This window comes from Heliangelus exortis, chromosome 2 (genome assembly GCF_036169615.1).
Source record: "Heliangelus exortis chromosome 2, bHelExo1.hap1, whole genome shotgun sequence".
Taxonomy (NCBI): Eukaryota; Metazoa; Chordata; class Aves; order Apodiformes; family Trochilidae; genus Heliangelus; species Heliangelus exortis.
In genome coordinates, this window is record NC_092423.1 from 18,795,968 (window position 1) to 18,818,798 (window position 22,831).

The 22,831-nt window shown below is 36.8% G+C and overlaps 1 protein-coding gene across 1 annotated transcript in view; it reads left to right on the top strand.

The window, feature by feature from the left end:
- PIP4K2A (phosphatidylinositol-5-phosphate 4-kinase type 2 alpha) overlaps positions 1 to 19,198 on the top strand; it is a 107,767-nt gene extending 88,569 nt beyond the window's left edge. Inside the window, exons 6-10 of the mRNA XM_071735056.1 lie at positions 1,622 to 1,660; positions 11,342 to 11,455; positions 14,625 to 14,868; positions 15,907 to 16,010; positions 16,899 to 19,198. Of these exons, the coding sequence (XP_071591157.1) occupies positions 1,622 to 1,660; positions 11,342 to 11,455; positions 14,625 to 14,868; positions 15,907 to 16,010; positions 16,899 to 16,979 (582 nt within the window). The 3' untranslated portion in view covers positions 16,980 to 19,198. The remainder of the gene's footprint in view (positions 1 to 1,621; positions 1,661 to 11,341; positions 11,456 to 14,624; positions 14,869 to 15,906; positions 16,011 to 16,898) is intronic.
- The last annotated feature ends 3,633 nt before the right edge of the window (positions 19,199 to 22,831 follow it).

Consider the following 22,831-nt stretch of genomic DNA (forward strand, 5'->3'; position numbering starts at 1 on the left):
ACAACAGAAATAAATTATACATAGTATATTCTTATCACTCATGTCAACAGCTATTGCTACTGGTTACCTCCGTGAATGTTTCTGTACTTACTCATTTTGTCCAGCAGGACAGAATTGCTCTAAAGATAAACTTCTCTTGCATTTAAATCAATATCATATTATTCTTCAAAACAAACTCCTTCACTGAGCAGATTTGTAGTGACACTGCATATATTATAAATAGGTTTGTCTAGATTTTCACTGCTGTAGCATCTGCTGTTGTAATTTCAGAGTCATTTCTCATGTGTATTTTTACACCAGCTTAGAGCTCACTTGAAGTTCAAGTCTTTACCTGTGTAGGTACTAAGAGACCACAGATCAGCATAGGATTTCAAAGGTATTTTTCTGTTTTCTGTTGGGGTTTTTTTCAATAAAATGGGGCATTTTATTGAAATAACTTCAGTGTTAAATTTGGCAATCTCCTTGATTTTTGCTATTTAAAAACCACTTTCTTCTTCCAGTTTGGGTTCCAGATGATTTTTTTTCAGGCCCAGTAGCCTGTTGGAGCAGTCAGTTGGAGCACAGAATACAACATAGAAGGTGTATCATCAGTAAACTAAAATGTCAGTCTTTTGACAGGCTTTATTATCCGTTAATGATATAATGCAATGAAATCTCTGCTTGCTGGGCCATATATAGTAATCAAGGCATAGTGCCCCATTTATCTTTTCCCTCCATCCTTTCTAAGCTTTTTAAGTTTTTCTTTGCAAACAGAATAAAACGCTGTGGTTGGAAATCCTCACATTCTTAAAGCTAGCATGACTCCAACACTTCTTTACCCAATGCACACTTTTCAACAAATTATAAAGTTAATTTACCCATCTTTCAGTGGCCAATTACCATGTTTATAGTTATTATTTCCTGGAGTGCTATTATGTGATGAACACACACAGAGTACTTAAAGGTGTGGTCCTGCTCCAAGAAATTTGCAAAGAGATATATGTACAGCCATTTTTTGTCACCTCCAGCTTAATCAGAAACCACCATATTGCCTGCTAGTTTTAAGGTAAAAATAAATTTAAAAAAAATAAAATGTCTTTGGCAATCACTGTAAACCTTGTGAATCCACAGTTAGTCTCATTTCTTCTTTTGAGTTCATGTTGCTGTGAGGTGCTTTGTTCTTGTTTGTACTTTGTGATCTTTTAAATATTTTTGTGTTTATATTTTGTGACATCCTCTTCAAATGTGTATTACATATGTCCAGATAGTTATATAGGATAGGCAATTCCATAACCATACGATAAATTGGCACAAAAAAGATGAGAAGTCTGCCAAACAAACTGAACTTTTCTAATATGATAATCTCAAAATGAGACACGAGAAAGAAGCTCCAGCAGTTAGGAGGAGAATAGATGTAGAGCATTCAAGGATTTAATCCATCTTTCTTCTCTCATGATAAATCTTCTTCAAGTGATTGCAGCGGTGCAGCACCCTGGGCATTCTACTTACTGTATCAACTTTCTTTAAAACAGCTCTCAGGTTCAGAAGGATGCAGTTCATCCACTTTTTGACCTGTTATCATAACATTTTCAAATTAGCTTCTGACATATGCACATTTTTAGATCCATTTTTTCTGTTTCAGGGCTCTACTGTGGCTCGAGAAGCCAGTGACAAAGAAAAGGTATGGTGCATTTCTGTTTCTTTTTCAGTTATCTAACCTGCTAGCTAGTCTCAGGACAAACATAACCAGTGCTGTTCTGCCTCTTTTCTTTGTTTTCTGTCATATTCTCCCCTCTTGAGTTCTACCTTATTCCCTCCTTTATCTTTCCTCTATTTTCTGCAGACCTGTGAATATTGGTTTGCAATGGTGTTGAGATTTCAGAGGTAAGTGAGACAATCCTCTACCTCCTCCTTTTCCTTTTTTCTCTTCTCTTCTTAGTTTCTTCAGGGCCTGCCCTGGAGTAGGAAAACATCAGGACTTTCTTCTCTTCTCTCCTGCTTCTTCGTCTTCTTTCTCTTGCTCTTTAATTTTGAAATTTCTGAATACTCCATGTCATTTAATGGAATCATGTGATGTGGCACCACTTCTGATATGAATGCAAAGATAAACCAAACCTTGAATTGGGGGAACCTTTGGGTACATAAAGCTCATACAAATGAGTGACCAATTAGCAGACATAGATGTACATATAGCTGTAATGAGAATTAGTCTCCCCCAGATTCTGGACTTAAACTTTAATCTAAAAAAAAATTGATCACTTTATTTTTCTCCATCTCTAACTTCAGTTTATTTTGAAAATTTAACGTTCTCAAAATCAACATATCTCTGAGGGTTCAGTGAAATAGCAGGATGGCACTTGAGGAGATGTTTTTATAGAGATTCTATAGATAAGTGAAGGTGGGACCTAGTCTCCATCATCAAAGTCATCACATCTGAGAGATCTGGTGAAATCTAGGAACCTATGACACTTGTTTTCTTATTTTTTCCAAGCACATTCCTTCTGGATTAGCATAACATCTTTCAGCAATTAACTTAAAAGACTTAATTTTATGTTGTCCTCAAGTTTTATCCAGATAATTTGTTTTTCTCCTAAGCATTAGTTTTGCCATACCTGCCTCTTTGAGTCTTCTGCAGATCACACAAGTGCTGTCATGACTAAGGGGCATGCAGTAGCTGTCAGCCCTACAGTTCTGGCTGCATGAAAAACTCTGCAGAGTTCTTCCACTGTGTCCTAAGGTATGACAAAAACACTTAAAATTCTTCTTCAGGCATTAAGCAACAACCATGTCCCAGATGCCAACTGGAATTATAACAGTCAGCATTAGCTCTCTTCTGATGCACTGGGGCCTCAAGATCACATCTTGAATGGTCTTCATTCTTTTCTTGTGGTCTGTTTTTATTCTTGTTTGGTAGCACAACTGTAGTGTTTTTAAAGCAGAGGAATTAACCCTCCAATGTCTTGCAAACAATACCTAGTGTCATTGAAAGCCTGCACTGGTAGTACTAAAATAATCTGATAGAAATGAGGAGGACACATTATTTGGATGGGACTACTTCAGGTTGTAACATTAATGCTTGGTATAATAATGTAAAATTGAACAATATTATATATATTTGGTTAAGCAGTACCTGATACTACGCAGATATCTACTGCCCTGGTTTTCATGAGTTTTAGGAGTATGTCTCATAATAATAAATAAATAATAGTGTACACGTACTATGGTTAATTTTGTTCCTATCTAAGTTCATGTCAAAATTACTACAGAACTTGATTATAGCTAAATTAAAACAAAGTTTTGTAGTTTTGCATACCTGTTTAAAACAATTATTTATTAAATTTAACATGAAATCATAACTAATAACAAAAATTCCTATCAACTTCAACATTTCTAGAACGTCCCCTTTCCTTTTGAGTACTACTTTGGAAGAAATATAAAAAGACCTGGTCCCTTCAATTCTGCTGCTGCTAATTGAAATCTCACACATTATTTTCTTTCAGAGGTAATTGATTTCTTGAAGACAGAACTACACGAAGCTTGGTGATGTTGGAGGCAGATGGGCTGAGGCTGTTAGAACAGCTTTCTGTCACTCCTCATTCCCCTCAAACGCCAATGAAGTGCTGTGGGGAAGCCACAAGCTTAACACTCAGAACAAATATTAAGAATATTAAGAATATTTGCCAAATAAGAAAGGGAATTAATTGGGCAGACTTCTAAGTTCACAGAGGGAACAACATTTTACAAACACTTTGAAAAAGACTTAGGGATTTGAGCAAGGAAAAAATATTTTGCTTATTACATGCTTTTTGTCTAAGTCTTGGGCTCTGCTGTTGGATTTGAAAAGGATAGAAGAATCCTCTCCTTTGCCTGTGTTGTGGATGTTCAGAACATTCATTGTCACTGCAATCTGAATCTCCTACAGTAGGCACTAAACTGCAGTGGTTTTCTTATCTAAACTACTCAAGTGTTTCTGATATAGTTTTTAAGCTTAAATAAAAATAAATAGCTTTTAAGCTATTTAAAAATAGCTTTTAAGCTTAAATTAAAAAACTCTATTTATACAAATAGACAAGGAAAGCTTGCTATTGAAACTGAGCAGTGCTGAAGTCCTGCTGTCATGGGATGTATCCCTGCATGCTGGGCACTGATTTCAGGGCCTTGAGGACTGCGTGGGCATCAGTGTGTAAATGGCCCATCATTTGTAACTGGCAAGTGTGAGCCCTGTAGAATGTTTATTCCTTTCCGTTTTCTCTTACGTTGACTTCACTATTTCAAAGTTTTTTGTTGTCTTTTGTGGGCATTCCAGGCCAGTCTTAAAGACGTTAAATACTTAATGTTAAATTTTGTCTTGAAAAAGGAAAAAAAGGCATATTTAGTAAATGTTCTGCAGAGATTTTGTCATCTTCTGTGTTAGAAGAAATTGCTCTGAATAATTAAACAAACCCAGACAATCTCAAATACTTAGCTGGTGTAGTAATTTATTAACTAATTTTTAGCCAGAGGCAATTTAAATCATCAATTTATTAATAACACCCTGAAATGACATTAATCATAATAGCAGTCCCACTAATGGCAGTGTTATTTAATTACTTATTATAAAGGTATCAACTACTATTCACATTTGAAAAACAGAAGAGTAATAAAACACAGGAAGCTTTTGGAGCTAAAATACACACCTAAAACACCTGGCAATGCTGTAGTTTTTAAGTGGGCTTTTAAGTAATTCACATTTCATTTCAAAACCCAATATTCAAGTACACAAATGGTTTTCAGAATATTGAGCATAATATGTTAGCTTCTTTTAAGGCTGCAGAAGCCAGAAAACTTGAGGAAGTCTTTCAGTCATGTTCAAATGGAGACTGCAAATTTAGGTAAATTACTTTGAAATGGCAAACTTGGCTAAAAGGATGATATTCTTGAATCTCTATTGTGTCTTGTTATTTACTCAATAAATAAGAGGTGGACAATTATGCAGAAAGATTTAATTAAGTGTAAAATAAGTAATCAGAAGTGTCTTTTTCTACTTTAGTTTTGTAGTGTAAAATATGTATTAGTTGTCAAAATTTTTTTATCAGTTTTTAGGAAGAAAAGCTGGCTGGAATGATTTTGAGAATGTTACTTTTCTGTCCTGTTTTCTGTTTGACTGTCTTCAACTGTTTAGTATCCTAACATACTGATGATAAGCTCTGAAACTGTAATTTCATAATTTTGTGATAATCAGTGCAGACACAAGCTTCATCCCTTTGATTTCACCCTAACACAGAATTCATTTCATTTGCGTTATACGTGATATTTTTAATAACAAAGACATCACTTTCTTGGCAACAAGTATCATAACATGCACTTAGAGATTTCTTAAATTTTAAAATAACAATACTTTTCAACAGTTGTCAAATTCTGACAGATGCTTCTTTCTTTTTAGGCTTTTTAGTTGCCTTTGTTTTTTATGTTTATTTTTTTAATAGCGAGCATTTTCTATTCATTCCTTGGACAATTTTGCCCTCTTAAGTGAAACCAGGATAATGCAGAGCTCCCCTGGTGGTCTCTCTGCTCACAATTATGCTCGGCTTGCAGGATGGCATCAAATTAGCAGTTCCAGCTGAGTGTACTTGTACTTAAAAAGAACTTAAGCATGTTGCTTCTGAGTGAGCAGCTCCGAAGGAAATCTGAAAAAAAATAAAATCTTAACTGAACTAAAGCCCACCATATTTCATCTTTCTTGTGCAATTTCAGAGATCAGATCATGCTTTTAAATTAATCCAAAACTGGTTTCATTGCCACCTCTGTAGTATGTGTTGTTTCATAAATAAGTGTAAATGCATAAAAACTACATTAAATTAATAAGAGATTTTCTATTCAAGTTCCTTTTGGAAAAAAAAAAAAAAAGCTGTAGTTGACAGCTATGTTACATCTTAGTTAAATTTTATGGAGAATACATATCTCTGATACTTAGATTGGAAGATGCCACTAGATGTAACATATCACTTCTATGCTTTACCTTTTACATTATACTAGAACACATAGGAATTCACTGATTTCTGACAGGACAGTAATAACTAAAAAAAGGATTTGGGTCTAGCAGCAAGATTACTCCATCTTGAGTTACATTTTTTTTCCTGGATTTTTTTGATGTTAATAGCTAAAACTTCTTTCAAGGTAGATCAGCCCAAAATCTGAGCTGTTTTTTTCCTGTTTCAAAATTGCTAATTTCAGAACAGCATTGTTTTGCTTACTTCATTTAGTGATTTCATTCTTTTTCATATGCTGAGCCACATGGCATGTGTTGGATTCCTCTGTGAAATATAAATTCTGAAGTTCCATATAAAGACATTATAACTTCCAAAACATCTCTTTGCAATGCAATGCAAAGATAGGAGAAGACATTGAGTTCAAATTCCTATTTCAGTATTTAGCCTCCACATGACACCAACCCCATTACTGTTTTTCAAAACAAATCATTATTTTGCCCTTGTCTTTTTTGTTTGTTTGTTTAAAATATGCTTTCCATATTTTAAAATAATTTTAAAATATTAAATTGGTCTTGCAGTTTATATGTTTCACGTTCACTTTGCAGCAGGAAGACTTTAACCCTGGAGATAATTCTGGATGCATTTCCCTGAGCATTCAATGTGTAGTTACTGCTTCAGTAGATACTTGAATTCCTAATCCATCCACAATTTCCTGTGCAGTGTTTCTGTCCTACAAAAGTGCTTGTTATACTGGCTAAGACCATTCCAGTGTTCCTCTCAGACCCCATTTTGGGGTTACAGCACTATTTCCATTGCAATTTACAGTTCTGTGATGGCAAGTGCATCTGCAGCCCCTCCTATGGTTTGGAACCCCTGTCTAGGACAAAGCCAATTGTGCAAAGAAAGTTTGGACCCAGCTCCTATTGCTGCTGCAGGGAAGAGGTTGCAGTCTTCAGCCTTCCAAAGAAAGTTCCAGTTATTCTTCCATCTTGTGGATCTAGTGACTCCAGACTTTTTGATTCAGTCAAAACCACCTGTGCCAAATTATTGCACACTCTATTAAACATAAGAACCTTTTTTTAAAAAATACTGCCTTTGATACATGCTGGTGAGCCCAGACAGTATAGCAGTTAATCTAACTTAGTTAATCTTTCTTTAAAAATTTATATGTGAGCTATTCACTGTAAAAAGAAAGCCAGGCTGTGGAACTTCACTCTTGGCAGATGTTTTATGCCATTTTCAAAAGTTACAAACTGTAAGCCAAATTCTGCCATGATTGGCTGTGGGAATAACATAACTCATGGTTAGTTCCAAGCAAACAGGAAGACTGCTCTGCAGCATTTCTCCTGCATCCTAATCTTTGCCTTTCTTAGGTGAGAAAATGCTGCCAGGTTGTGTAGACAGTGCATTTTTTTTCAGTCCAGGACTTATTCTAAAACTTAACTGTCCTACAGTTGTTTCAGCAAGCTTCTTCCAAAATGTCAGCATTAGTGTTAGCCATGATTATTATTTTTGGTCATGATGCACCAGAATCCATTTGAGGAAAAAAGCAATTGTTAATTTTCATTTAAACACATGGGTTGCAGAATTGAGATGTGATAAGAAAGCTGCAAAATCTATTTCCATGTTCATATGGAAATAAAGCTTCACCTGGCCCTTACCTTTCAATGATTGAGTTTTTTTCAAAAACAATTTTCAGAGGGCTGTTTTACCATAATTTAGTTTTTGAGTAAGTCTTGATCATTCTGTCATCTTACTCAAAGAAAGCTTTATTGCTTTTCAGCCTTTTCAAAGGCAGAAAAATCTTCCTGCAATTAAAATTCTTTGTGACCATGGCAAACTTTGGAATGCAAACCTGGAGCGTGAGAATAACATGATTTTTAATAAATAAATGCTCAATATTTGTAATATACGTTGTGCCTTTCTTGCATCTTTAACTAGGGTATTAAAAACAATGGAGATGGTTCAGAAAGAAAATCTATTATTAATTTAGTGGAAGTAGTTAGATGTTCATCTCCTGTGCAGCTCTTAAAATATTTAGTTCTTTAATGATAGTGATATGTTCATTATAATGAATTACTAGCTAGGAGAATCTTTTTCCAACAAGGATTTTGCTTCTTTGGAAATATTTGAGACTTCATTAAAAATTAACTGTATCAATTATTTCATTAAAGCAAAGTCTCTATTTTTTCATTCACATTGTGCTTTAAACTGCCACAATGTGGTTTTCTTTGTAATTATTACAATGCATAAGAACAAAATATACATATTAGGATTTTTCAGCATGAATGCACATATTGCAAATTTTAAATTACTACAAGAGTCCCTCCTAGTTGCATATTTCATAAGTTTTAATTCCTAAATCCACAAATAAATTTTAAGACATGGATTTCAGTTAAAGTACTACTAGAATTACTGCTAGTGCTGGCTTCATTAGTAATATTCAAGACTGCAACAATATCCTAGGGTTATTCACCTTTAAATAAACTGGAAGAATACCATTTAAATAAAATGGTATTGCCTAGCTCATTAAAAAAAAAAAAAAAAAAAAAAAAAAAAGCTGGAAGGCATCATACAAATAGTGTGGTGACGAGAGCCCCTGACATAGCTTTTTAGCTTCAGTTTCTTATAGCAGTTTCACTGCTTCTCTTTCTTCCTTTTTTCTTTGCATGTCTCAGTACTGGATTTTAATTTAAGCAATTCTGTACTTCACAGCTACAGGCTTTTGGGTAAAGAAATATTACCTCAGATAAAAATCTTCAGTGATATTATTGAGGACTAGGAGAGACTGCACACAAAGCAGTGAAGAGTTTGGGTTTTTGGGAGTGCTGATTCACTGCCCTGAGTTCCTTGGGAATACCCTTTGGGTCTTATGCTGGCAGACTAGAAATATGGCTGGGTCAGCTTTGCTACCTCACTTTTATCAAAAATAGACTACAGACAAGGTTAAAGTGGAGTGTGGCACCTGCACAACTGGCTTACCAGCTCTAGTGTTTTCCAGAAAGGTGGTGTTTATTTTTACTGAAGCTTGGACTGTCTTCAGTGGAGAAGCATCTTTCCCCCTCCCACAGCCCATTGGGTCTGGCTGCCTGGTGCTGGGCTCTGCAGGAAGTCTGTGGCAGAGCCAAGAGATAAACAACCTGCATCTCAGCATCTTAACCACAAGCACATCCTTCCTCTTTACCCAGCCCCCCAGCTTTAAACAGCATTAATAGTTGGGGGTTTTTTTCAGAGTTAATGGGTTTGTTTCACTCTAACCTCTCCCTGGTTTAATAAATAGCTTGGATATATGAGATGTAAAAATAATTGAAGGAATTTTTTTTTTTTTACTTTGGGCTAGAAATGAAGAGGCTTGGTTTCCTGCATTCTTTTCCTTGTTTCATCTTTAATTTATTCATCCAAATTTCCTCTCCATTCTTAAGCATCCCACGCACTGGATTCCATCCTCTGGTGCTGGCAAGATCCCTGGATCCTCAGTCCCGCCTCTGCAGAGTTCACCCTCTCTGTCACAGTTTGCTAGATTGTGTATGATAATCTCTACAGCTGTTAGTCTGGAATGTTTATCTGATGTTTCCCCTACTATTTTTCATCCTAAATGATATACTGAGTAGGCCAGAAAGAAAATCAATGCACACTGTGCTGTCATATTGTAGTAAACAATTCATTGTTAAATTAAAGAAGTGTCTGATGTCATTAAGCACTGCAGGATGGCTTCTCCATAGGAGGATTCTGGGATGGATGAAGTTTAGATCTCCATCTCACCTCTGGTTTTGTTTTTTTCACTTTTTTTTCTAAATTAGAATAGAGAGTCTCTATCTAGAGGTTACTGGAGGGTACTTTAATATGTCAAAACATTAGAGATGCAACACAGGAATAAATCAGAACAGCCAGACTAGGTTCTTATTTTTTTCCAGAGTTCATAGGTGTCAGGATGCAATGGATTCAGCATGGATTCATAATTATTAAAATGTTACTAATTGCTTAAATAGTCTTGGGCAATTATTGGAAAAAAAGGGTCAATTATCTGAATAGAAACAGCATTCTGGGATCTTAAGCAATTCACATAAATTTGGACAGTGGGGGAACAGCATATTTTGGCCACTTGTGGGTGCACAACCCAACAGTGAAAAGACATTTTGGCCATTGTGTAGATCTCTAAGAGCATTTCAGGGTCTATGATGATCCCATTTTAATACTGTGCATTAAAACATTTATTTTGTACACTTTGGAGAAGAGACCCTCAGAGTTTCTTTTCCTTACTGTGTTGTAGGAAGAAAATTACCTTTATGAAAAAATACCATCTCCAGTTAGGTTATAAGCAATGTCTGAGTAGTTAAACTTGTGGAGGACATTCCAGTAGGCTGATGTTAAGTGCCTTTTATTCCTAACTGAAAATCAAGACGAAATTATTTTATTCAAAGTTCTTATCAGTTCATGGTCATTGAGGGCTGCAGAACTTTTTTTCTCTGGAGCACTTCCTTCATAAAGAAAATGTTCTTCCCTACTATTGATTAAAAGTGAATGCAGGCAGAAAGGCTGTTCCTTGCTTTTAATGGGACAGTTTTTTTAAAGACTATTGTAGAAGCCTCTATTACTTATAGTTTGCTTGGCTAAATAACCTGAAGCTACTGCAATTCTGTTTGTTGGCGTGCTAGGTTTTTTTTCAAGTAAACTTCAAGCCCTCAGAATGTGGAGCCTGTTTGAGGGGTCTTAATACCGAAACCAGCAGTTTCTTGGTTTGTGCTGCTCATCTGAAAGTTTCTGGCTTTCCTTAGTGCTGTTGCAAATCACTTCATGGGAGAGTTGAAGATAATCAACTAATGCTCCAACATCAAGAAAGTTTAATTACTTATTTAAAAGACAATGGTCTGCTCTGGCATTTCTGACTTCTAAGCAGCATAGTTACATAATTCATGTTCACTTGATGCTTTTTAAATAATTATTTGGTATTAGGCATTTATAAACGTTCACAGTAGCTATGTAAAGCACAATCCAATCTGACTTCATCTACGAGATCTGTTGCAGGCACTTTGTTACCAGGTGTAGGTTGTGTTTTGACTTCCCTTACTGCCACTTTGACAAGTGGCATCTTGGAAGAAGCTTGATGTAAACAAAGGTTCGATGCAAATCAAGTACTGAGTCAAAGGTTTTGTCTTAGCTACATTTGCTGCAGGCCCAGGAAACTTCCACCCTCTAGGCCATTTACAGGGGAGCTAAAGGAAGCCAGAGGCTCCATGGGTGCGGCTGTGGTAGGCGCCTCGGCGTCCCCTCGGCAGTGCCGGCTCTGGGGCACGGGGTGGGTGCTGGGGTGCCTCTGCCAGCAGGGGAACCACGGGGGTTCACCACACTCCTCTTTGTGATCTTGCTCTTACAGGAGTTTTGATTTGTTTTAGGCCAAAGAGCTGCCGACATTCAAAGACAATGATTTTATTAACGATGGTCAAAAGATTCATATTGATGAGAATAACAAAAAGATGTTCCTTGAGAAACTCAAAAAGGATGTTGAGGTAAGAATGTGTCTGTTCAGTTAAATGTGATTAAAATGTGTGGCAAACTACAGATAGCCTGGGAAATCACACCTATAATTCATTAATGAAAACACTTGTTTTAAGACTGTTTTAAGTGAAACAGAATTTAAACTTTAAGGAGTTGATCACTGCTTTTGCTGATGTGATAAATGGCTTGCTGCTGTAGTTGGCTGCCATAACACTGTCCCTGCCTTGATGATGTGATGTTAACATGATGGTACTGCTTAGTACTTAAGTATTTTACCAGCCTAGTGCTTCCAGATGCCCCCGAGAGAGGTGAGTATTATGAGCTGTATTTTACAGGTGGAGGTACACTGCAGCTGAGGACCTGCATGGTCCATAGTCCATAACAGAATACATAGCATCCCCTGTGCACAGCCATACATCTTCTATTTGATTCATATTAGTAATCCAGTTTTAAATCATCCTTAGTATTGTGAGAGTAGAATGCCTCAATAATTTGCATACAGCACTTGGACTCGTTATTTTTTGGACTACATTATTTTAATGTAGTTTTCTCATATAAATTTATAATTGGCTTAATATAGCCAGTACTTAAAAGAAACGTATTAATACGTGTATTTTATTATAGCTCAGTTCATCAAATAAAATAAAATAAATGTTAGGTTGACTAGTTCACAAAGCTTGACTTTAGTTTCCATAATTGAAAATATTGTCACTAAAGAAAAATTTTGCAGTCCATAAATTCATAGCCTAAAATCTGTTTTCCTTGTTGAAAGAGACCTAATAGCAAAATGGCTTTGTGACTTAATAAGACTTTCAGCTATTTATATCAAAATGGCTCTGTGAATTGACATGTCTAGTTCTTCAGATTTGCATCTTAGTAGTACAAAACAAAAGTACTGCAACTTCAGAATTTATCCAATTATTTGCTTTTAGGAAATCTAATTTCCCATCATAATAATGATGAGAAATTTATGGTGATGATAAGTACAAAACCATAAATATTTGAAATACTGTGCTGGAAAACTGCTCTGTTGATGTCACAGATCCAGAGATAAGTTTATTTGGGTTTACTGTCTGTCCTCTTCTTACATGTAGTGCTGTTGCTGACTAATGCTTTTACAGTAAGTGGGTTGCATATGACATCTTATGTATGTGCAATGAATGTGGAAGATACTTTATTGCCCCAGAAAGTGGATTGTGTGTGTGATCTATATTGTTTACTGGATTGTAAATATAATGGTGGACTCCAGATCATGTCTTGAAAGGCTACATTATATGGTTTTGAAGTTTATACAGTGCATTGTTAAATACCCATGGAAACCACTAGTGTGAAGTGATCTTGATTCCCTGATTTTAACAATGCCAAGCTATTCTTTGAGCTTGTTTTTCTTCTATTGTTTCTTTTTCCTTTGTTAGGTAACTGACAGTAAGCAGTTTGTAACCAATGTGCTCAGGTTGCACTACAGTTAGAAGACATGCACAGCACTTGGTGTACCATCATCTCATCACACATATTCATAGTTATCCCTATTATGGAGTAGTGCACTTCACTGTGTGACTTTAAATCCATTCTTGTTTGTCATTAAGTAACTTGTGTTACTGTATTTCTCTTATAATTGAGTCTTATGTCCCCTTCTTTATTTTCAGACAAATGCTTATTTCTGCTGTTTTGATGGCCTTTTGTCTACTTTCCTGCCCCCTCATACCACTGAAAATGTCCTGAGAAAAAGCACATAAGGATATTTTTTCCATTTTAAATCAGATTATCTTTTCTTTGTGCTAATCTCTCTAAGTCTCTTTGCTATCATCAGCAGCATACTTTTTACAAGAACCATTTTCTTCTAATGTGCAGTTCACTCATTTTCCCAGGAGTCTGTTCTCTTTAGTGCTTTTTCCATATGATTATTGGGAGACTTTCTCCTGTCTCACTCGATATTTATCAGCTACCTAATGATAAGATTTGAGTCATTGCACTCTGTTGCCTTTGGCCAGTCTCGTTTGTTCTTGTATATCATGGTACATCATCTCTTCCAACCTAGCTCTCTTCTAGTCTTGTGATGTGTCTTTTAGCTTATTATAATGAAATGCATAGAAACTAATTTCTTCTTTCTTAAGACCTCTTCTCAATCTCATGATATTTCTTCTAGCACCCAAATTGAGTCATTTTATCTCCAATTCCTCTCTTTTCACAGAATCTGAATTTTGAGAAAACTGTAATTTCTCATTTTATACTCCTCTCTTTCATCCCTGTTACTGTTCCGAAGTCTGTCTTAAGTCCCTTCTCTGGTCCGCTCTAACTTCCTTTTTTTAGCCATTTGGAGTTTCTGAAAAACTGAAACAACTTGTGTTTTCTCCCTCTTTCTATGCATATCATAAGCTGTGCACCCACCAGTTCAAAATCACAGTATTGTTTCAAGCTGCAGCACAGCTCTGCCCTGCCTGCCCCTCACCTCCTGAACTGTTATCCCATCTTCTTGCTTTTGTACTTCCCTTATTTCCATCCTTCTCTCTTAGCTTTTTGCCTTATGCCATTTCCCTCAATAACCTATATATCAGGTGTATTCATTTTTCAGTCTTCAAATTCCCACACTCACTCTTCATTCAAAACCCCACTTCATTCACGTTCAGGTTTTGCTTGCATGGTTTAAATTGTGAGCCTGACACTGTTAGGGAGTTTTCATGTCATAAGATGTAGAGCTTTGCTGCTTTCCACTGCAAGAATATTTAATTCTTTTTCATGATTCTTTAATAAGGCTTTAAAAGGGAATGAGAGGGTGGATTTAGCAGCAGTTTGTAGCATGCCACGTGCCTGATAGCACAGGGACAGTTCTGGACATCGAGCAGTGCCAGAATAGCCCTTATGGAAACATGAGGCAGGAGTGACAATCATCAGCTCACCCAGGCACTGGTCTTTGCTGCAAGAAAATTATTTTTCCCTGACGATTTTGGTAGATTGGGCTGCAACTTTTTTATGATAGACATTGCAAGTGACTTGCTGTTACTGTATCTCAGTAAATTCAAGTATCCTTCTGCTACCTTTCTTACTTTATCTTCCCGTTTCCTCTCTCTTGGCAGTGCCTGTTTTTCTTGACTGATCACATCTTTGTGCAATGTCTCCAGTTTGTAAGTGGAGCTTATATTTTTCAGTGATACTGATAAATTGCCTATTATCACTTTCTAGTTTCTTGCTCAGTTGAAACTCATGGACTACAGCTTGCTGGTTGGAATTCATGATGTTGAAAGAGCTGAACAGGAAGAAGTAGAGTGTGAAGAGAATGATGGAGAAGAGGAAGGTGAAAGTGATGGGACCCACCCCATTGGAACCCCCCCAGACAGTCCAGGAAACACACTGAACAGCTCACTGCCCTTGGCTCCAGGGGAATTTGATCCATCTATTGATGTTTATGGAATAAAATGCCATGAAAGTAAGTAGTAATAAATATTTTTGTGCTAAGATGTTTTGATTCTTATACCAGAATCCTGAAGTCTTCTCAGTCACATAATGGCAAAGTTAAACTGCAAAATATGAATTTGCTGAACAGAAGATTAAATGAGTTGTTCTTTAGCAACAGGAGAAAATAGAAAGACAGCAATAACTTCTGCAGAAAGCAGAAGACACCTATAATGTCATTGTTAGGAGTGCATTTCTTAAATATTTTGATATGTGGGGATGCAGTCAAATAATTCACCTGCTACACAGTCAAATCGTATCCTGGCTTAGCTATTTATTTACAGCAGTTCTCAGTTAATTCATGGGTTTTTTTCCCCCCTTTTCAAGAAATCCAGCATCTTTAATTGTTCTTTTCCTGGCAGATAAGAAAACTGTATTAAAAAAGTCTAGAAACAATGAGAAAAGCAGCATTCTGAATTAAATTTCACTTTTTGGGTTGCTTCGGTTGCTTTTTGAACATTTGTGCCCTATATCTGTGTTCCAGCTAAGTAAGTCATTATAAGGAGAGTGTAAGAATCCTGAAACTGGGTTTGGTGTTAGTGTGCAAAACTAAGTATAATTAGTTACCTGTGGCTGTTCAAGATAGGGGGGTTATCTTTTTTTTTTTCTTCCCATAAGCATTTACATTCATAAATGCATGGTTTTATTCCTAAAAAAAATATTATCTTGTTTGTTGAAAAGAAGCATTACTTTTCATATAAAAGTTCATATTTTTTCTACAAAGGAACATGAAATCTACATACTTGAAGTGAGCAATGATTCCTATTCCTATATGCTGGTGGTTTATTTTACACTCACTTGGGAGATTTTGCATTATTTATGAGTGCAGCTAAATTCTCAAATGAGAATGGCTTGTGCCTTCCCAGGGTCTTTGCAGGTCCTGTGATTCTGACTGATATGAACCTCTCCTAGCTGCTGACTGAGACTTGTAAAGTCTTCTTTCTTAGAAGGAGAACTCAATATTAAGATGTCACCAAAGTCTTTCTTACTGCCATGTCTTTGCCATTTGCAGATGCACCTAGGAAGGAAGTGTACTTTATGGCCATTATTGACATTCTTACTCATTATGATGCAAAAAAGAAAGCTGCCCATGCTGCTAAAACAGTAAAGCATGGGGTAAGTATCTGGGTTTGTGTTTTTCTCCCTCTGATTCCATTTACACTGCTGCATTTTTGTTGTTCAATGGACTGATACAGCACAATTCAGGAAATCCAGGGAAAGGAGAAATAGATCCGAATTTTGCAGGTCTTTTTCTAGTTGAATACGTAATAGGAAAGCACCAACTGCTACATGTTATATACTGAGAATGGAACACCCTCTTTAGCTTTAAACATGGAAGTTTGTTCATTAATTGCATGCATGCAATTTTCCCCTTTTGTAAAACAGGAAAAAATATAAATATGTCTTAAAGCCATGAAAACCTCCAATAAAAAATATGAATGGAATCATTACTTCATTGAAATAGCAGTTCTACAGCTTATTCAGTGAGTCCAGATTTAAATGCATACGTGTGGAAAAGATACAAGGTATTGTTACCATATAATCCAAAGCATGTTATTTAGCATTCAAATAGCAATACACCTTACACAACTATTGACACACCAGATCTGATATGATAATTCAGTGTTCTCTATATGAAGGCACAGCTGCTCAGCAGACCAGAGTCTGTTGATGTATCAGTGGGTAGCATAGTGGAAGGTGCAGTAGAAATTAGAGCAGAGAAGTACAATGAAAGTAAAGGGAAGTCAGGGTAAGTAAAGAGGGAGCAATTCAGAAATGAAAGACAGATGTCCTGCAGTTAGGGTGGTAAGTACTGAGTATCAGTGTTCTCACATGAAGCCTCAAAACAGATCAGTAAGATTCTTGTTGAGAGCCATAACAATTTGTGCTTATAGTATCTGGATCTGAGACTGCAAATGAAATTCACTGAGTGAGACTCCTGATGGCAAAGCATCGAGTAAAACACTGGCTCTTCCTTCTTTCCCCTCCCAATTCTCTCTGTAGGCTGGTGCAGAAATTTCAACTGTTAATCCTGAACAGTATTCAAAGCGCTTCTTGGACTTTATTGCCACCATCTTGACGTAACCTATCACGTTACGTAGGACAGACACGAGGCCTGGGGACAGCAGCAGTGACTACAAGTGTAAGGCAAAAAAGGAACTCAGAGAAGCACTCATCTTGAAGAAAGCAACCCCTTTGTTTACATCTGCTGGCAAAGATGACTGAAGTGGGGTGGAGTACTCGCTTTAACAGCTGCCTGATATTCCCAGCATAGTTCTAGCTATTTCTGACTCTGTGTGCAAAAAAAAAAAAAAAATTAAAATAAATAAATAGAAAGGCTTATTCAGAGTGCACTGTGACAGTAATACTCTGATGCTACCAGCTGAAACGGAATAAACGAGCAAAGAGGTGTGGGGTGGGGAAGAGTAAATGCATGTTAAATCCACAATATTGATATCAAATTGTAAACTGTGGATCAGTTTATTTTTTGAACTAAAAAAGATACGTGACAGTATTCTTATGATGATGACGATAATAATAAAAACCTTACTGCGAATGTTACACCCTGCACACTGGCACTCCTTGAAAGAACAGCTGCAACAGCCCTTAGTGCCGGAGGCTTTTTCCATTTGGTTCCTAGCATTTGGGATTTTTTTCCTTTTTTTTCTCCCTTTCCCATTTTTGTCTTCTTCTCAGCACATTGCGTCAGGAAATTCAGCCTCTCAGACATCTGAGAGACAGCTTCTCTTACAAAGAGCTAAAGTAATTCATGCTATGTGTACATTTTTGCTGCCGTAAACTTATGTTAAGGGAAAACTTTGCTTATTTCACTTTGTTATGTGAAGTTTTCATTTGTTTTTATATTCTTGCAATATAGGAACTAATAATGTTACAAGATGAAAAAAAGCTTATCTGAAGAAGCGCATAGTTTTGGGCAATAGTAGCTCCATCTTTCACCCATTTTGAAAGATGTGCACACTGATAGAAATTCCATTTGCTTGGATTCTACTGGGAATTTGAAGTTTAAATGCTTATGTTGTACTGTTGAAACAGCGATATTTTATTATAGATTATCCCTCAAAAAATGAACCCTGAATTTTACTGTTTACATTATTAGGAAAGCAGGGATATTTCTGAATTTCAGAGCCGTGTACAATATATGACTTTTGAGTTTACATGTAAAGTTATTTTGCAGTACAAATGAAGTAATGTTTGTCATCTTCCAAGGTGTAACGTGCAGTAGTGTACTAAAGTGAATGTCTCACTCACCTCCGTGATGGACTCTTTTACAATAAAAATGAAAAAAGGTATTTCAGAGGGATTTTTCCGAAGGTTGTCTTTTAGCATCAAAATGACCTGTCCTACCATAAACTGAAGTTTGATTGTATAGTACATTGCCTAAAACTGTGCTGATCACATTTAATGTGTTTAAAATTTTTAAACAACAACATTGTATTTCTTCTCTTCTTGTATTTTTCCCTGAAAGACTCCATGCTTGAAGAGACAAATTTACATATGCTTAAAAGTTTATCTACTTATACACTGTGCTAAAGCTGTGCCTTTAAAATTTCTTTATTGAAATTGTTAGATTTTGTAGGCAACATAAGAGAAGTCAAACCTTCCCCATCATGGTTTGTAAGATGGATCAGGAGTGCCAGCATGCCTTCTCTGTTACTAATGCCAGTGCTGTAAAGCCTGCGACTGTGCATAACGTACATAGTGGTTTACTTCAGAGGAGCCTATACAATAAGAACCCCTTACACTCTCTTCAGCAGCCAAAGGCAATACTATCCCTGTTGCTGTGTACTAATTTTTTTTTCTCCTTTCTCCGACCCTTCCTACAGGATTTTTTGTTACATCTGACTTAGTGATGTCCGCAGCACTGTAATGTATGTGTATACTTTTGTATTGTATGTATTTAAATAAGTTGGTACTGTGGCTTGGTATTTTTTTTGTCCTCTCCCTATATGCCCCAGCTGTCTACATACTCACCCAGGTTTCTTTTTCTGAAGCATGCTGTGGCTTCTTAAAAGTATGAAGCCACAGGGAGACCCTGAAGTAAAAATGAGGTACACCTATTGGGAGTACATGTCAAATTGCGGCCAACAAGTGTACATTTTTAGACAATATTAGACATTTACAGCAAAGCATTCTTTTTGTGTAGCATTTCTGTTACTCGTTGTTGATAAACTGTTAATTTGGACAGGGCAAGGAAGACTCACTGTATATGTTAGTGCTTAGATTACACTCCAACCATGAGTAAGGCTTTATAAAATAAAGCACTTTGATGACTCACTAGGTAAGTCATTGGTTCCTGTGTTTCAACCCACTTCTTATCATTTGCAGGTGAATTTTGGATGTCAAAATGAACGTGTAGCTTATGTCACAAAGGAAGAAAGAAAAAGAAACTTAAACTTTTTATTAGGTTTTAAACTGCTTCTTCCATTCTTTCTCTTAAGTGGCTTGAAATAATGTAGCCTTTGAGTTTTTGGGCTTAGGCTGTGCTCTGAGAGCAAATACGTAATAGTATTTGGACAACTGTATGGACTAAATCCTTACATTACTACAAAACCAGGATGATCATCCACAATAGATAATTGATAGAAGGACTGGCAGAACTTTGCTGACATGTGTAAGATCTTATGATAAAAGAGCTATTCAAAAAGTACTTGGGAATAAGCCCAAATAATTCATGGGGAGGAGGGAGGGCTTTCTGTTCTAGAATTTCAAGGCTTTGATCATTGGGGCTTTCAGCACATGACACAGCCTGTGCTGTGCATCGTGGGCAAATGGCAGAAAAGTGCCTTTTTGTCTTTTTTTTTCTGACTAACTTAATTCTCATAATACATTTGTCACTTTGCAGTTCTTTTCAGTTTGTTTCACAGACATAGGAAGACAATATTTTAAGCAATATTTTTACCTGTCAAATACAGGTGATAGAATTAATGATAAAATAGACATTCCCCACAGGCAAGATGGTTGAGAGGCTATTTTAGAAGTAGGTGAAGTGATAGGGAGAGGAGAGATTCAGCTTCTTCATTACTCACTTAATGATGTCTCTAGTATTAATTCACTTCACACAGATACTCCACCTGCTTAGGGTTTAGTATGAACACAGAGCTCAAGGAATGCAGCTCAAGTTAGGTGGCTGTGTTAACCCTGGCAGACACCAAGCCCCCTGGCTGGTTCTCTGTGCACATCCCTCAAACCAGCAGTCCTCTGAACAGACTGCCAAGTTCTTGCACTGGTTTTGTAATACAGATGCACGTGGATGCTTAGGAGGTAATTTCTCATTGCCACCTCCATGACACCATAAAATTAAAGTTTCTAATATACAAAACCAGCACAGTGTACCAGATCTAAAAACGTGCTCCAGTTCTGCTCCAGCAAACTATTCAACAGCTGAAGTGTTACTTAGGCTTACCACGATTTCTGAACGTGCTCAGATGTAGCTTTCCAGTTAGTAGGCTACATTTCAGTTTTAAGCCAGCCCTTCCTTAAGAAGCAGTTGTTCAGTTGAATTACTTCTGCAGTCCCCACAGCACTCTTCTCTAGCTGACACTCAGACTCATCTTCATAGAGCTACACAGCTGATATTTAAAAGGCCCTGCTGCTACCTGGGGACATCCTGCTCATCCCAGGCTCTCAAGGCAGGGGCATGCCCAAGCCATCCAGCTGGAGATGTTTCCATCCTGCCTCTTCCACATCAACAAGGCTGAGTGCCATTTCTCTCTGTGGTGTTTGCTAAAGGGTGCTCTGTGTTTGGCAGACATTGCTGACTTGAGGAAGCAGCTGAAAGATCCTGTGTGTTGCAGGAGTGTGTATGTGACAATGCATAGGAAAATAGTATCTTTTCTGACAGAATATTTTCTCTTCCTCTCACCTCAGAAAACCAGAAGGCAGTGATGATATTCAAGATAGGAGAGCCGACTTGCTTGCAGCAAAAGAAATGTTTCAATTAAAAATTATTTGAAATGGTACTTTTCTGTGTCAACTACATTACATAATTGGATAATCTGAATTCCCAGCTCCCTCCCGTGTGCTTACCTCTTCTTTTCCAATACAGTACTAGTTAGAAAATCCCTGTTTCAATGGGAACAGTGCATTCTGATGATCCCATACCTCTCCTTTATCCAGTGCCTGTTCTGTGTGTGCTGTGCACTTGGTTTCTTTCAAACTGTCACATATTTAAGGAGGAGGGAGAAAAAAAATAAAGCAAGCAAGCAGTTAAAGGAGAAATCTGTTTAATCTCGTCCTTGCTGTCCTGATTTATCTGTGGCAGGTATTGTTTCTGGAAATCAGCATATCCTTTACAGTGCAATGTGGGAGCATAGAAGAGGCTGCACAGTCAGGAAGCAGTTTATTCCAATCTGGACACGGATGCTGCTTTAATCCTGCATGAGACTGACCAGAGATTCACTTCCATGCTACAAGGGAATGTATATGAACAAGTGATTGAGAAGCAGCTTGAGAGCAGCATCTTCAGATGGCAAAGGCCACTTGTGTGAAATGAAAATCACTAATGATAGCTGTATTAAAATTGTTAGAAAGCAAGGCTGGAAAAGATAGTTGTAGTCTGTCCCAGAGCAGTTTGACTGTAGATAAACAATGGCAAAAACTGGGTTAATTTTCTCCAGAAGGTTAGCACCGTGACTTTCATGTGCTATCCCTTCCCATGCCTCACTAGATCAGAGGATTTTTTTGCATTACCACAATTTAAGCCCATTAATATTTGTTCTATCTACAGTGGAGCCTGAGAACAGTTTATTCTCTTCCAGTTTCTCTTAATGTGATCCTGCCCCTGTGTACGGAACAATGTAAATATTAGCTTTTCCACATACTAAATTGAATATTCCCTTCCCTTATTCAACAAAATAATCAAAATCATTTGTGCCAGACAGAATTACCTATTCCATTTTTTGTAATGCCTAACTTTAAGAAAAATAATTTGTTAAAATAGTGCTTCTTACTTGTCAATCATATTCTGTAAATGGATTTACAGATTACTATTCTGAGAATTTCCTAGCCATCCACTTACCATCTAATAAGAAATTGTAATAATTGTTGTTTGAACAGAATGCAGTTTCCACATGAGCATGCAGCTACTGCTTAGCTGTAATTGCTATAACTGCAGTAAAATACTAACTGCTTTTCTCTTTTCCCAGAGTAAACAATGTCATAATCTTAGCTTTCCTAATAATAATATTTCTTTGATATTCTCTTCCTGCAGCTTCTAGTCTCATCTCTGTGACACGACATAAAATAATTATTTGGTCATAAGTGCTAATGTACAAAAACTATTTCTTTACAAGCTGGCATAAACTCATTCTTACCTAGTGCTCTGAATATTTGCAGGCATTTTAGTTATTGCCCAATATGTTTTGAGTTTATAAAGAGCTCCTGCTTTGTTCTCACTCAATCTGATTCATTCATAGCAAGTCAATTTGTTTAGAGATGTGTATCCTGTTGGAATAAATGGGGTTTGTGAGAGCCGTGTGTTTTGAAGAAGTTTGGCACTCGCCAAGTGCCAAAGCCCAGAAGGTGATTTAACTCATTACATGTCTCCATTTCTGCTATTTTACCTCTGCATAGGAAGGCCAAGGCCAGGCCACACTGGTTTTTTCTCCTTTCTATGTACTTTCTTAGTGGATGCATAAAAATATTTTATTAATTACAGGAAGATCTCACTCTAATATTAGTCTACAGCATATGTGGCATACCAGGACAGATGCGAGGGCTGCCTGCAATTACTGGGCTGACAACAATTCTGTTTTGCCTTCCACCACCTGAGGATAATCGGGTCATGCTTGATTCTGGTAAGAGAAAGTCCCATGTTCCTAAGATGTGGCTGCTTATCCCAGCAGCAGGGATTCAAGTTATGCATAAGAATCCTTTCTACCCACATCAGTCTGTTTAACTAATGCCTACTTTAACCA